General features: G+C 34.6%; 1 protein-coding gene across 1 annotated transcript in view; it reads left to right on the forward strand.

Moving 5' to 3' along the window:
• LOC127869834 (multidrug resistance-associated protein 1-like) overlaps window positions 1-10,843 on the forward strand; it is a 47,518-nt gene extending 36,675 nt beyond the window's left edge. Inside the window, exons 23-27 of the mRNA XM_052412494.1 lie at window positions 3,312-3,458; window positions 4,575-4,733; window positions 8,119-8,285; window positions 8,836-9,030; window positions 9,717-10,843. Of these exons, the coding sequence (XP_052268454.1) occupies window positions 3,312-3,458; window positions 4,575-4,733; window positions 8,119-8,285; window positions 8,836-9,030; window positions 9,717-9,828 (780 nt within the window). The 3' untranslated portion in view covers window positions 9,829-10,843. The remainder of the gene's footprint in view (window positions 1-3,311; window positions 3,459-4,574; window positions 4,734-8,118; window positions 8,286-8,835; window positions 9,031-9,716) is intronic.
• Window positions 10,844-13,030: the final 2,187 nt, after the last annotated feature.

Below are 13,030 nucleotides of genomic sequence, written 5' to 3' on the forward strand. Positions count from 1 at the left end.
TTTCTCATGCTTTTTGATTTATCACTTGAAGGTTTTGCGAGTTCTTCTCTGATTTGCACGTGTTTCATTTGTTCAGTTTTATGATGAACATGAAAGGTCTTCCGAAATTGGGATTGCTTTTTAATTTTTAACGCTATCAAGGTATATATAACAATAATTATTGACGTCGATAGGGCGTAAAACAATAAAGATACGCCATTAAAAATCCATAAATAAATTCGAAAAGCGTCTGACCTGTCCGTTGTACAATCGTATCCAGTTATATTCAATCCATACTGATTTTTAACCTGCACCGGGACCGGCTTAAACGCCACTAGGGAAGGCCAAGAAAAGAACATTGTCACAACCACAATTAATAAAATAGCATATTTAGTTTTCTTCAGCGTGAGTTGTTGGTGGAAGGGTCGGCAAACATGGTTGTATCTATCGAGACTGATAATCAGAAGAGCACACGCGCTGGCTATGGCTGCAGAATAATTAGCAAATCGCATAAACATGCAGGCGTAGCCAAATTTAAAGTCGAAAAAATAACGTAGATCCAAAATCTCCAGAGGTATTGAAAAGACACAGCTGAACAAGTCTATAACACCAAGCGTTAAGATGAGCAAATTGTTGCTTGATCGTTTTGCCTTGACACCGTAGTAAAAACACACAACCGAATTTCCAGCAATTCCTAAAATCATAAATGTTGCCATGCACACCATTACTGGAATCATAAGTATGCTCTTTTGGTCGTTAAGTTTCTCTAGAAGTTCTTTAGGGCTTATATTATATGTTATGTTTTCCGAATCAAGCATTATGGCTTGTGTATTATTAACCATTGCAAATCACTTTACGTTCAAATGGCATACTTAATTCCTCGTGATTTATATCCCATTTATTTTCTTTCATCCACAATCAAGTCAACATGAATGGTTTTGGTTTTGAACGGAATAGAATGACCTTACTCATTATCACAGTTTATTGCAATGCTTCAATTCAGTCCATTTATCATTCATTTCTAACACATGCGACTGATATGCTTTTAAGTATTCTTTGTTGGGAAATTTATACAGGAATACTCTTGAATGTCACTTAGGTGTGCTCTTATGACAAAGAACACGACTAGTGTTTGTATTTACTTTGGGATGACGGAATGAAGTCCGATCTTGACATCACTTTGTTACGCAAACAACGGTAACTGATAAAATGGCAGGATATCCCACAGTTGGTTAGCGTTCTCTGAACAATACTGTTTCACTATCAAATATATAATATATAGAGGATCTGGCATGAGTTGTCATATCATACCATATTTTATTAAACGAGTTCAGGAATTTTGTTAGTAAGCGAGCCTTTGGCGAGCTTACTAACGAATTTCCTGGACGAGTTTAATAAAATATGGTATGATATGACAACTAGTGTCAGATCCTTATGATCACATGCTTTTAAATGAGCAAATTAAATAAATATTTACGCAAACATAATGATAAATCCCGAATGTTGTTTACATTTCGTGACGTCATTTGACGTTGCAACGTCATTTCAGCAAAATAACAAAATGCGTTTGGTCAATCGAACGAAAATAAACCAATGAAAACGCTTAAAAAGTAAATAACACATGTGTAAGATAAAAATATTCGTGATGGTTATATTACATGGGAAACAGGGTATGGCATGTGATAAATATATGATCGTGATTTTTTTCAGAGAAGTTGATTTTTCGTTATGCTTTGATTATTTTTCATTCAAAAGGATGTTGTTGTTTTTCTAATTAATATGATAACCAAACGCTAACCACCTATGGGATATTCGATTATTTGCTCATCAGTAATGGTATAAAAATACATATTTATTATTTACGAGCATCCGTTTCAAATCAATTTATCTAGTTTCTACAATATTTTCAGCTTAAGATCTAAGACAATCTATATCAATATTTTATTTCGTATTATGAACCAAAATTGCCATTTTATGCACCAGTACACTATAATTATTTACAAGTTACAAAGTAAAAGTGTCTTAAAAGTATAGCTATATTGATGTTTTGTTTTTAATAACGGCATATAACAAACAGAATGCTTTAGTTTTCCTACATTTTAAGAGGTTAATTACAATTTCAAATACGTCAGACTGATTGAAATCATGCTGTGTAATAAATGCGTTCCTTTCGCCTGCGTATGAGCATGTGTCATCACCCGTAAATAATCATCATCAATTTACAAGAGAACTTAAACCGTGAAATTCGAAACTCGTGTTGGTTTTTAAATATTTTATGACATACTTAACATTTTATACTGATAACTCTTCATTGATTTTGCTCAAACGCATCAATCTAGCTAATGGATTCTTAAGAAATATCAAACAATGCCATATGTCTTGAAGTAAACTGAAGTGGTTGCAAAATGACAGCTGAATTGATATTAGTTACGGACAAGTATTCTGACATGGAATCGAATTTTGGTCATTAAATTGTCGTGCACAGATTTATAAAGCTAATCGGTTACAAATATCATAACAATCTGTAATCACCAAATAAAAATGTTCAGTTAGTGATTTGAGCATAACATGGTATATTTGTTTTCTTGTTATGCTACGTAAATGTATGCAACCATGCTTGTTAACGGGCTCGTCATTCACACGTCATCAAGCACTTGGCGAACGAACACATATTTTCAGCGTCTATTCTTCTTGGTCTTGCCTGGCCGGTCCATTTTGTCATTTGAATTATTCTTTACAGGGATTGACAGGGGTCTTTAGTAAATATATCGACTGAAATTGCAATAATGTGTGTGTTGTGTTTGAAAGAAGAAGTGTAGGAGCGACAACAGAAGAGAACACATATTTCTTTTTAAAAAGACCACTGACCCAAAATAACAATTATATATAAAAGCATTTGAGAGTTGGGGTACAATGTTAAACAAATGTTTAAAAGGATAATGATACATTTATAACTTGTAATTCTTTTGACATGTCTTGTAACAACTCTTAACAAAAAGGGATTTCTTTGTTTTGCATATTTAGACATTTGAATGATATTCATTTTCAATTACATATTACCGTGAATTGAGGTCCGCAAACGCTTATAAGCCCGGTTTTATAAGAGAGCTGCCCATATTATGATGTTCGAATGTTTTTAGAACAAATTCATCGTTTCCATCAGCATCTATATACCTACGTTAGTTGCAAATTTTGCTTCGGACATCTAAACTAACGAATGATGTTTATGCATATGACTTTGATTTGAAGAATCTAAATATGGCACATCGTGCTCATTCGGTTAATGAAGTCTTTTTATGTTCAATCGTGTATCAATATATGACCATTTACAGGCTGATTGGACCGGGGGAAAGGTGGCACCTCCCCTTAACTGGCCTGAGACGGGCATCATAGAATACGACAAGTATGCTACCCGATACCGATCAGGGCTGGAACTGGTTTTGAAAGGGATAAGTTTTAAGATAAACCACGGAGAGAAGGTATGCATATGTTTAGTATAGAAATTGTTTTTACTTTATAAAGCTCCATGTTCATTATAATAATAGTTAGTTTTACTATTGTAAAGCGAAATAATCAATATTATAAAACTCAGTTTTACTTAGAAAGTCCTATCCACGCGCAGTTAAACATTTCGATCGATTGCATTAAAATTGTATGTGTGGCCATCATCACAGCGATTATGATGAAAAATGCTGTTGTTATGATTTGCGAAAAGATTATACGAAAGTAAAAAAGCTAATTCATTACTGTTTTATGCGTTAGAATATTGTTACTGAGAAATCGATTCATCCACGCTTTCCATGCTTTCCTCGCCGAAGACGTGACGTTGTACATGTTACATATATGATGCCGCTAATGCGCCTTTTTGCGGCACAAATTATTTAAACCTAGTACACATGCAAGTTCTATTCCAAAGACCTTATTTGTGTGTGTCTAGTCATGTATAAGGATGATAAACTAACCAAGTGACATGCTCAAATGTCAACGTACCGTTTTGGGCTGAAACATATGGCATGTATGTGCTCTCTAGATACTATAATAATCAGGAAATAAAACGCTTTTTATATATACCAGGAGGAAACACAAATTATTGTTTTGAAGAATAATCGCACTTTTAAAAGATGCATATAATAGACGTTCGTTTGCGGTGTTTGCTACGACATCTACATAACCGGTGTATTGCGGACTTTCAAAAGATCGGAATTTGGATTAAGGAGTCCACAAATCAAATTTTTGAATATATTCAAAAAAGAAAACACGATAATTTGAATATGATACAAAGATTCTTTCCCATTTCTAGTATAGATATTAAAACAGCTAAGTTCGAATATATTTTATTGCCTTGACGAGATCACAAGAAAGCTTATCCAGGGCACTAGATTATTTTTTTGGCCCCGCTTAATAAATTTATGAGATTTCAAAACTAATCTAATATCATATTAAAACGTTGTATTTATAAAGAATTCGGAAACTTTATGAAACTTAATATTTTATACATTCTGACCAGAGTCACGACCGGAAAGTCACTAGCGTCTCACTACAGTGAAACATAAAATATTATTTTGCTCTTCTTCTATTTGTATTTCTACTTTCAGATAGGCGTGGTCGGCCGCACAGGGGCCGGTAAATCCTCCCTGGCACTCAGCCTGTTCCGAATTATCGAGTCTGCCGTCGGGGATATTTCTATTGATGGAGTTCGTATTGCCGATTTGGGACTTCATCCCCTGCGAACCAGAATAACCATCCTTCCTCAGGTATGTATGCAGAGAATTGAGGACCAGAATAACCATCCTTCCTTAGGTATGTATGCAGAGAATTGAGGACCAGAATAACCATCCTTCCTCAGGTATGTATGCAGAGAATTGAGGACCAGAATAACCATCCTTCCTTAGGTATGTATGCAGAGAATTGAGGACCAGAATAACCATCCTTCCTCAGGTATGTATGCAGAGAATTGAGGACCAGAATAACCATCCTTCCTCAGGTATGTACGCAGAGAATTAAGGACCAGAATAACCATCCTTCCTCAGGTATGTATGAGGAGAATTGAGGACCAGAATAACAATACTTCCTCGGGTATGTACGCAGAGAATTGAGAACCAGAATAACCATCCTTCCTTAGGTATGTATGCAGAGAATTGGGGACCAAAATAACAATCCTTTCTCAGATATGTATGGACCAGAATAACCATCCTTCCTTAGGTATGTATGCAGAGAATTGGGGACCAGAATAACCATCCTTCCTCGGATATGTATGCAGAGAATTGAGGACTAGATTAACCATCCTTCCCCAGGTATGTACGCAGAGAATTGAGGACCAGAATAACCATCCTTCCTCAGGTATGTATGCAGAGAATTGAGGACCAGAATAACAATACTTCCTCAGGTATGTATGCAAAGAATTGAGGACCAGAATAACCATCCTTCCTTAGGTTTGTATGCAGAGAATTGGGGACCAGAATAACAATCCTTTCTCAGATATGTATGCAAAGAACAAATGTCAAAATTATTTCTTCGGTATGTCAGAGCTATTGTTCTTTATAATGTCGCATTTTTCCATAAATGAACAAAACGTATACGTGTTCCCCTCCTTTGCTTGTCAAAATCACTCTTTTTGGTCAAAACAATACGACGGGTGATACAGCACTAACACCACTCGTTTTTCCTGCGGCTAAATGTCCATGGGGACTCCGTTACCTAATTTTGTTAGTAAGCGAGCCTTTGGCGAGCTTACTAACGAATTTCCTGGACGAGTTTAATAAAATATGGTATAAATTGACAACGAATGTCAGATTTTTTTAATCACATGCTTTTAAATGAGAAAATTAAATAAATATTTACGCAAACATAATGATAAATCCCGAATGTTGTTAACATTTCGTGACGTCATTTGCCGTTGCAACGTCATTTCAGCAAAATAACGAAATGCGATTGGTCAATCGAACGAAAGCTAAGCCAATGAAAACGCTTAAAAAGTATATTACACATGTGTAAGATAAAAATATTCGTAATGGTTATATTACATGGGAAACAGGGTATGGCATGTGATAAATTGGTATTCTTATTATCATTTAATGTTTCTCTTTCTCTTTTTGTTGGCATATATGTTCTGTTCATTTGGTTTTCAGACACAAAACATTGTTTGGTCGAATAATGGTATAGTACTTAGTATTGCGAAGAAAGAAATTCGTGGAAAAACGGTGGATTATATAAAACACGGGATACAATTCCATCGATAATCATCATCAATTCGATTATCAGTACGTATTTCAACAAAATAAAAGTAATTGGAAATAAATCAAGAACGTGTCAACTATTCCAAATAACAGATCAATATGTCCATTAATGTTACAACATGTTACATTTAAGTTTAATAACGTATTTGAAGAAATTCAAATATTTAAAGAGTGGGATGCCAAATTTTCATTGACACTTCTTTTACCGATCATCTCAATGACAATAACACTTCTATTCCAGATTAATCGACACTTTTTACCAGATATACCACACTCTATTTTGTGAATCAGAAATGCAGAATTCGCTGTGGAATACTGCTATAGTAAGCAGGCAATAAATAAAAATGTATGTACTGACGTAAATTAAAAACGAATTACCGAAACATTGTCTTATCCCTTTGGAATATGATTATGATTTTGTGTAAATGTGAAAGATAAATGTGAAAATAATTCGATATGTTTGATGAGTACACTCTATATGACCATACATTTTCCAGTTTTCGAGTCATCCAACAGCTGGATCCTAGAACACGCGCTTAAACAATTTTAAATTACATTCTTTGTAGCGAAACGGCTGATGTATAATTATGTCCTAATGAAGGTACTAAGGTACTAAGGTCATTAACTTATACACTAGATAGCATGAAATGAAACATTACTCTGCTAAAACTGCAACTTAGAGATACATTTCAGCAGCGATGCAGGTCCGAAATTCTATTGGAACTTTTTGGCCGAATGCCAGTATTTTTTAGCAATAATGGTATCATTGGTGTTAACCGGTATATTCTTGTTAGTCTACTTCATTAATTAATGCGCAGTTTTTATGCAAGTAGCGACAGTTTGTATTTGCATCTTATTCAAGTATAGAGTTACTTAACAAAGGTTTTTATGAAAAACAAAGGTGTATTTTCCGCTTTAAGATCCCTTTCCTCCCGTTATCTAGAGGCCTGCTATAAGTAAAATTAAACACAATCGTGTTGATCCACATGATCCGTTGTATTTTCATCTCTCTGAATCTAAAGTTACCACTAAAACAAGTTCATTATGTAGACAATTATTTCCGGTTGTCACTTGAAATATATTACTTCAGAAATAAGCATTTGAATCTTATTTAAAAATTGCACTTATTATATTAATTATAAAAATCAATAATGACGAGAGTTTTGAAAACAAACAACGCCATTGGTTATATTTCACATACAAGTGTATGTGATTACGTTATGCATAGATTCCCAATGTGTCGCGCTTGACTAGGCAAATTGATTCGTACTTCAAATTGTTTGGTAAGAATAGCCATAATATGCATAAATGCATTTCAGGTAGAAGACAAAACTCGGTTATCAGAGTGCCCAATGTGTTGAAAGTCTCTGTCACCCGAAGTGTCCTATATCGGGAATCAAAGTATCAGCAACTTCATGAATGCCACCTATTAAACATGCTCTATCATCGTTTATAATTAATGGAATACTATCAACATTTCAGTATTTGAAGCACGGTGATTACACTACATGCTGGAATAGCAAACAATTTCTGGCAATATTTCTAAGTAGTTTTAGTTTGTTTAAATGTTTACTGTTCACCCAGTTTATGCTATTTTCCGACCGACTTTTCTATTTTGGGGGGCACAAATCTACCATTTTACCGCGAACTGTTTTCTTTCCAATACAAAGGGATACACCATTTATCAACTCGACCATGTGCCTTGTCTCAAAAACTAATCTTTAGGACATAACTTTAAAAAAAACTGAGGAACTTACCTCTCGCGCGTGGCTTTTGTTGTTCTCTGTTATCGAAGTGCCATCTGTTATCGGAGTATCCGCATAACCAGCGTGGCATAATGAACATATCGAAGGCAAATCTCAAACCTAGTATTTTGGGCTTTATACCTCATAAAAACTTCCAGGACCCGGTACTATTTTCCGGGACACTGCGTATGAATATTGATCCGCTCGGGACGTTCTCCGACGAAGAAATATGGCGGGCAATCGACTATGCGCATCTCAAGAATTTCGTGACGTCGCAATCGGAAGGGCTAATGTACGATTGTGGGGAAGCCGGGCAAAATTTAAGGTTTGTTCACATTATAAACGCTTGTGGTAAACAGCGAGTCATTTTTATCGGATTCATTACACGTTTTCGTTTACTTATTATTTTGTATAATGTAGAGTTTAAACAAAATCGAACGAGTGTTTTTGCAGCCAATGTTTTTGTCCGACGTATATGGTGACAACGTGATGCCTAGGAGAGCATGGTGACACGGTCCATTAGTTTTAAACACTCAGTTTAGTTGTTAGCCATTTTCTTGTTATACTTATATTTTAAATACATACGGGAAATTTTAAATTTATCACATTACGAGGCTGTTGATGGGCGTTAGTTTATTGTCTCTTATGAAAACAAAAATTGCTCCTCAGGTTAAATTAATTGGTAAATTGTTGCATCTCCATAAACCCGGTGTATATCATTTTTTAGTTATAATAATCTGCATGTTTTCTCATTTTTCAACAGCGTTGCTCAACTTTATTAAAACGCACCTCAATGATATCATTAATAGAAATACTTAATAAAATTAAGTCGAAAAAAAACACCGAATGTATTCAATTTTATCATTTTTACACAGCGTTGGTCAACGTCAGCTGGTGTGCCTAGCAAGGACCTTGCTGAACAAGACGAAGATCCTTATTCTGGACGAGGCGACCGCGGCCGTAGACATGGAAACGGACGCGCTGATCCAGCTTACCATTCGGTCACAGTTCGCTGATTGCACCATACTAACCATCGCCCATCGGCTGAACACAGTAATGGACTATGACCGGTATGTCAAACAGGGCTTTGGTGCAAAATCAGACTTGTGCACATACGATTCACTGTAGTCATTCACTAAGTTTATATCTGTTTAATTCAATTTAAGGTGCCGTGTGCCATTTTTTAATTATAATACACATTTATTTCTACCACCAATACCAATTGTATTCAACAATAACAAGGAGCCGTATTTGCTACGCTGCTAGAGTTTTCTGGACCGTATCATTCCAGACTTCTTTTAATGTCAAAACGAACTTTCGGCCAGCTTCGAGACTTATCGTCACTCAGTTAACAACTCTTACTAGACAAATGGTTTGTGACTTGTTGTGGATTGTTTTTTAAAGTATCATAAAAGTAACTTAATGGCATATTACACAAGTAACTTGTCTCAGCACTTCTATCAGACACGCTTCATGAGAAAAAGGGTCTTATGCCATATGCTCCCTGAATAGCTACAGCCCAGCCCGCGCAACCGCACACCCTTGTCAGGAGCTACCCTATCCGTTTATGAAACAAAGAAACATTGCGTTTATCTATAACAGACAGCGTTGCTCCAGGCCAAAATGCGCGTTTGGTCTTGAGCTACGCTGACGGAATATGGTATAAGGCACCTTTTCACATGATGCGGCTCATACTTGCATTTTCTTCTGTATGTGTCATTTCAAAATCAAACAAAGACCCTATATGTATTTTAAGGGTCATGGTACTGGATCAGGGGCGTATCAAGGAGTTCGATGAACCGAGAGAGCTTCTCAAGAACAAGGAAGGCATCTTCCATACAATGGCGAAGGACGCCGGGCTCATTTAAATGTTCATGGATCCGTCTTATTGCTATTCGGATATTTATGCAACTATTGGCTTTTTTCCCGAAATCTCACCGAGTAACGAAGCTCAAATAAAATATACAGTCCCAAACACATTGAGTTGAGTCCCAATGTTTTGAGCCACCGACTGACATTAATCTATGTGTTGCAGCATTTTAAATTCATACAAACTCAATGAATAATGAAGTATATGTCCTATTGTAATATGGATTTAGTCATGCTGAACAAAAACATTATTATAACTTAAGACGTGTATTGTGTTAAAAGGGCTTGTCACAGTTTAGTAAATGATGCTTTTCAAAGTGATTTTCATAGATTCAAAAAAGAATGTACACATTTATTGGAAATCAACTATACATCGTGTTGTTATGTATTTTATTTGTTTGTTTGTACACCTAGGGGTATACCATTTTATTCCTATTTTATGGATGTTTTATTTCCTGTCGCATTATTTATTAATTGTAGTTAATTCTTGAACGATCAATGATTTGTAATGCTAAGAACTGTGTATTATTTTACAAGTAAGGACATGTTTTATCGCGTGGCGTATTGATTAAAATGCAATGTGAATGAAATATATGATGCGATCATAACAGCACTGTCATAAATAAGCCTCCTTTGTGTGAAGATTTACCAATTTCAACATCAAATGTTTAGTAAATATACGGATGCAAACAGGCATAATAATGCCCGAAACAAATAATTGTGAACCCAGTATACTAATGCCTTTATTAACGCGCATGCACATTAGCACAAAAAATGATATCGGCGTATGCCATCTCTCGAACTATTTTGACATAGTTTAAATGGGGTTTACAGAGTATATTAGCACAGTTAACTTCAAAATCACGGTTCTGTCTGTTCTGTCAGTATGCTACTGATTGGATATTGGTATTGCAAGTTTACAAGTTATTGTGATTCGCATCGTTATACTGCCTCAAATGTGTTAAATATGCAGGCAAAGTACACGTTATTGCAAGTAATTAAATGTTTAGTAGATGTAGACTGGTTAGTGTTATTGATGATTGCAATAAATTGAACAGATTAAAAAGAAGACATGTTTTATGTTTTTCTTCCATGCGTTTTACTAGCTAAAATAATACTTTTGTGTGCATATTTGTGACACTATTTGCTGTATGTGTATATTTATGTAAAACCATTGTCAACAATTAACTGATGTTTAAATTTACCAAATAATAAAGAAGACATCTATTAGTCATTAGATTAGGCTGAGAAAGCCATGCTCTTAATTTAATTTCTCTCGAAACAACAACAACAGCAAACATCAATACCTCCAAACTCAATTAATTTATGTATCCACAATGCATGTCTATCGAACGCGTATAACTTTTAAGTGTGTTCTCTGTAATATTACTTATTTTTTTAATAGAATTGTTAATTGCTTACCTAAATCTGCTTAACAGTATCCATGCATTTTCACCCGCACGCTGTAAAAAACACGCGTCTAGCTAAACCGCTAATCTGCGCAAAAGAAAATCTATAACTATAACTGAACATATTCTAAAACGAGGTCGCTTGGGAATCTCCATCTGAAATGTAAAATTTGTGTTTGTGAAATAACAGATGCACATGTTTGAACTTGTACCTAAATTCCCAGTGAAATTCTGTCACTAACAGCAACATGTTTGCTAATTAATGGAGAAGTTTCTGATAATCACTAAATACTCATATAGTCACAAAGTTCTCAAGCGTCTGCTATGTATATACAATGGAAATGTAATCGAAGTGGTTGATAACTTTAAATATTTAGAAACGGTGTTGAAACCTTTTTAATTAAGCCAGAAAATTTTGGTTTGTACAGCCCTTAAAATAACGAATAGATTATCGGTTGAATGCAATCGCTTTGATATAAAACCAACACTATTGTGTCAGTTTTGTTTAACCCTTTTGTGGGTTCTATATTAAACTATGCTTCAAAACTATGGGTTTCACAAAGTAAGACGATATTGACGCATACATTTGAAATTGTGCAAAAGATTGTACAGGTTAAAATAAATACATGTACATTTTGATGTTTATGGAGAATTAGGCACATATCCATAAATAAATACATGTAATTTTTGCTGTTTATGGAGAATTAGGCACATATCCATTAATAAATACATGTGAATGTTGCTGTTTATGGAGAATTAGGCACATATCCATTAATAAATAAATGTAAATCTTGCTGTTTATTGAGAATTAGGCACATATCCATAAATAAATACATGTAAATTTTGCTGTTTATGGAGAATTAGGCACATATCCATAGAATGTAGACAGGTTTGTTGAAATTCTAAAATATTTGCTTAAATTTCTTAACAATGAAAAAAATATTATGCATTTTTTAAAGACAATTAAACTTTTAACGACGGTGATTAAGGTAGTACAAATTTGAGTTTCAAATGTCAAGCAATTTTTGAATAATTTTGGATTTGGTTACGTACTTGAAAATCCAAACGTTGTGCAAGTAATTATTTGTATTAGCGAGTTTAAATGCACATTTATTGACAACAAGAATGGTATTGTAACATGATCAACAAATCTTTCTTAGATATGTATGAAATTTTCAAACTTTCTTTGGAGTATAAAGAATATTTACATTCACCCCTAAACGACTTCGCATATATTTTGTAAGATTAAGAGTCCCTGCACAACCGTTGAGAACCCAAACTGGCAGATAAGCTTAGAATAACATTCCACGAAATGAACGGTATGTCTATGTTGTAATGATTTGATTAAGAAGATGAAAACCATGTCACATACATTAAATGAGCCGCAGTTGCAATGAGTCAAATAAAAAAGCCGAAGTTACTAGTTTCATGTGACAAACCAGTATTGTTAATGTAAATAAACATATCAAAGAAGCTTTTGATACAAGAAATGCGATCCTTTATAGTACTGTTCAATAATTGATAGAATCTACGTGTTCTTACCATCGATTGTATTTATTTATGTGTGTATCCTTAAATGGCTATTATATGTTTTGTAATCTTATGTTGTTACACCTAGATACGCGACAGAGAATAATTTGTGTATAAAATCATGAAGACGATGTACTTTTATATAAGTCTGAATGTGTGTCTGCTATCCGGATTTAGGAATATTAGTATCGTCATCAGATGTTAACACACGAACGGGAATGAAGCATAATTAAGTTATGATATGAATTTAGTTTCTACTGTT

The sequence above is a fragment of the Dreissena polymorpha genome, chromosome 2, assembly GCF_020536995.1.
Source record: "Dreissena polymorpha isolate Duluth1 chromosome 2, UMN_Dpol_1.0, whole genome shotgun sequence".
NCBI lineage: Eukaryota > Metazoa > Mollusca > Bivalvia > Myida > Dreissenidae > Dreissena > Dreissena polymorpha.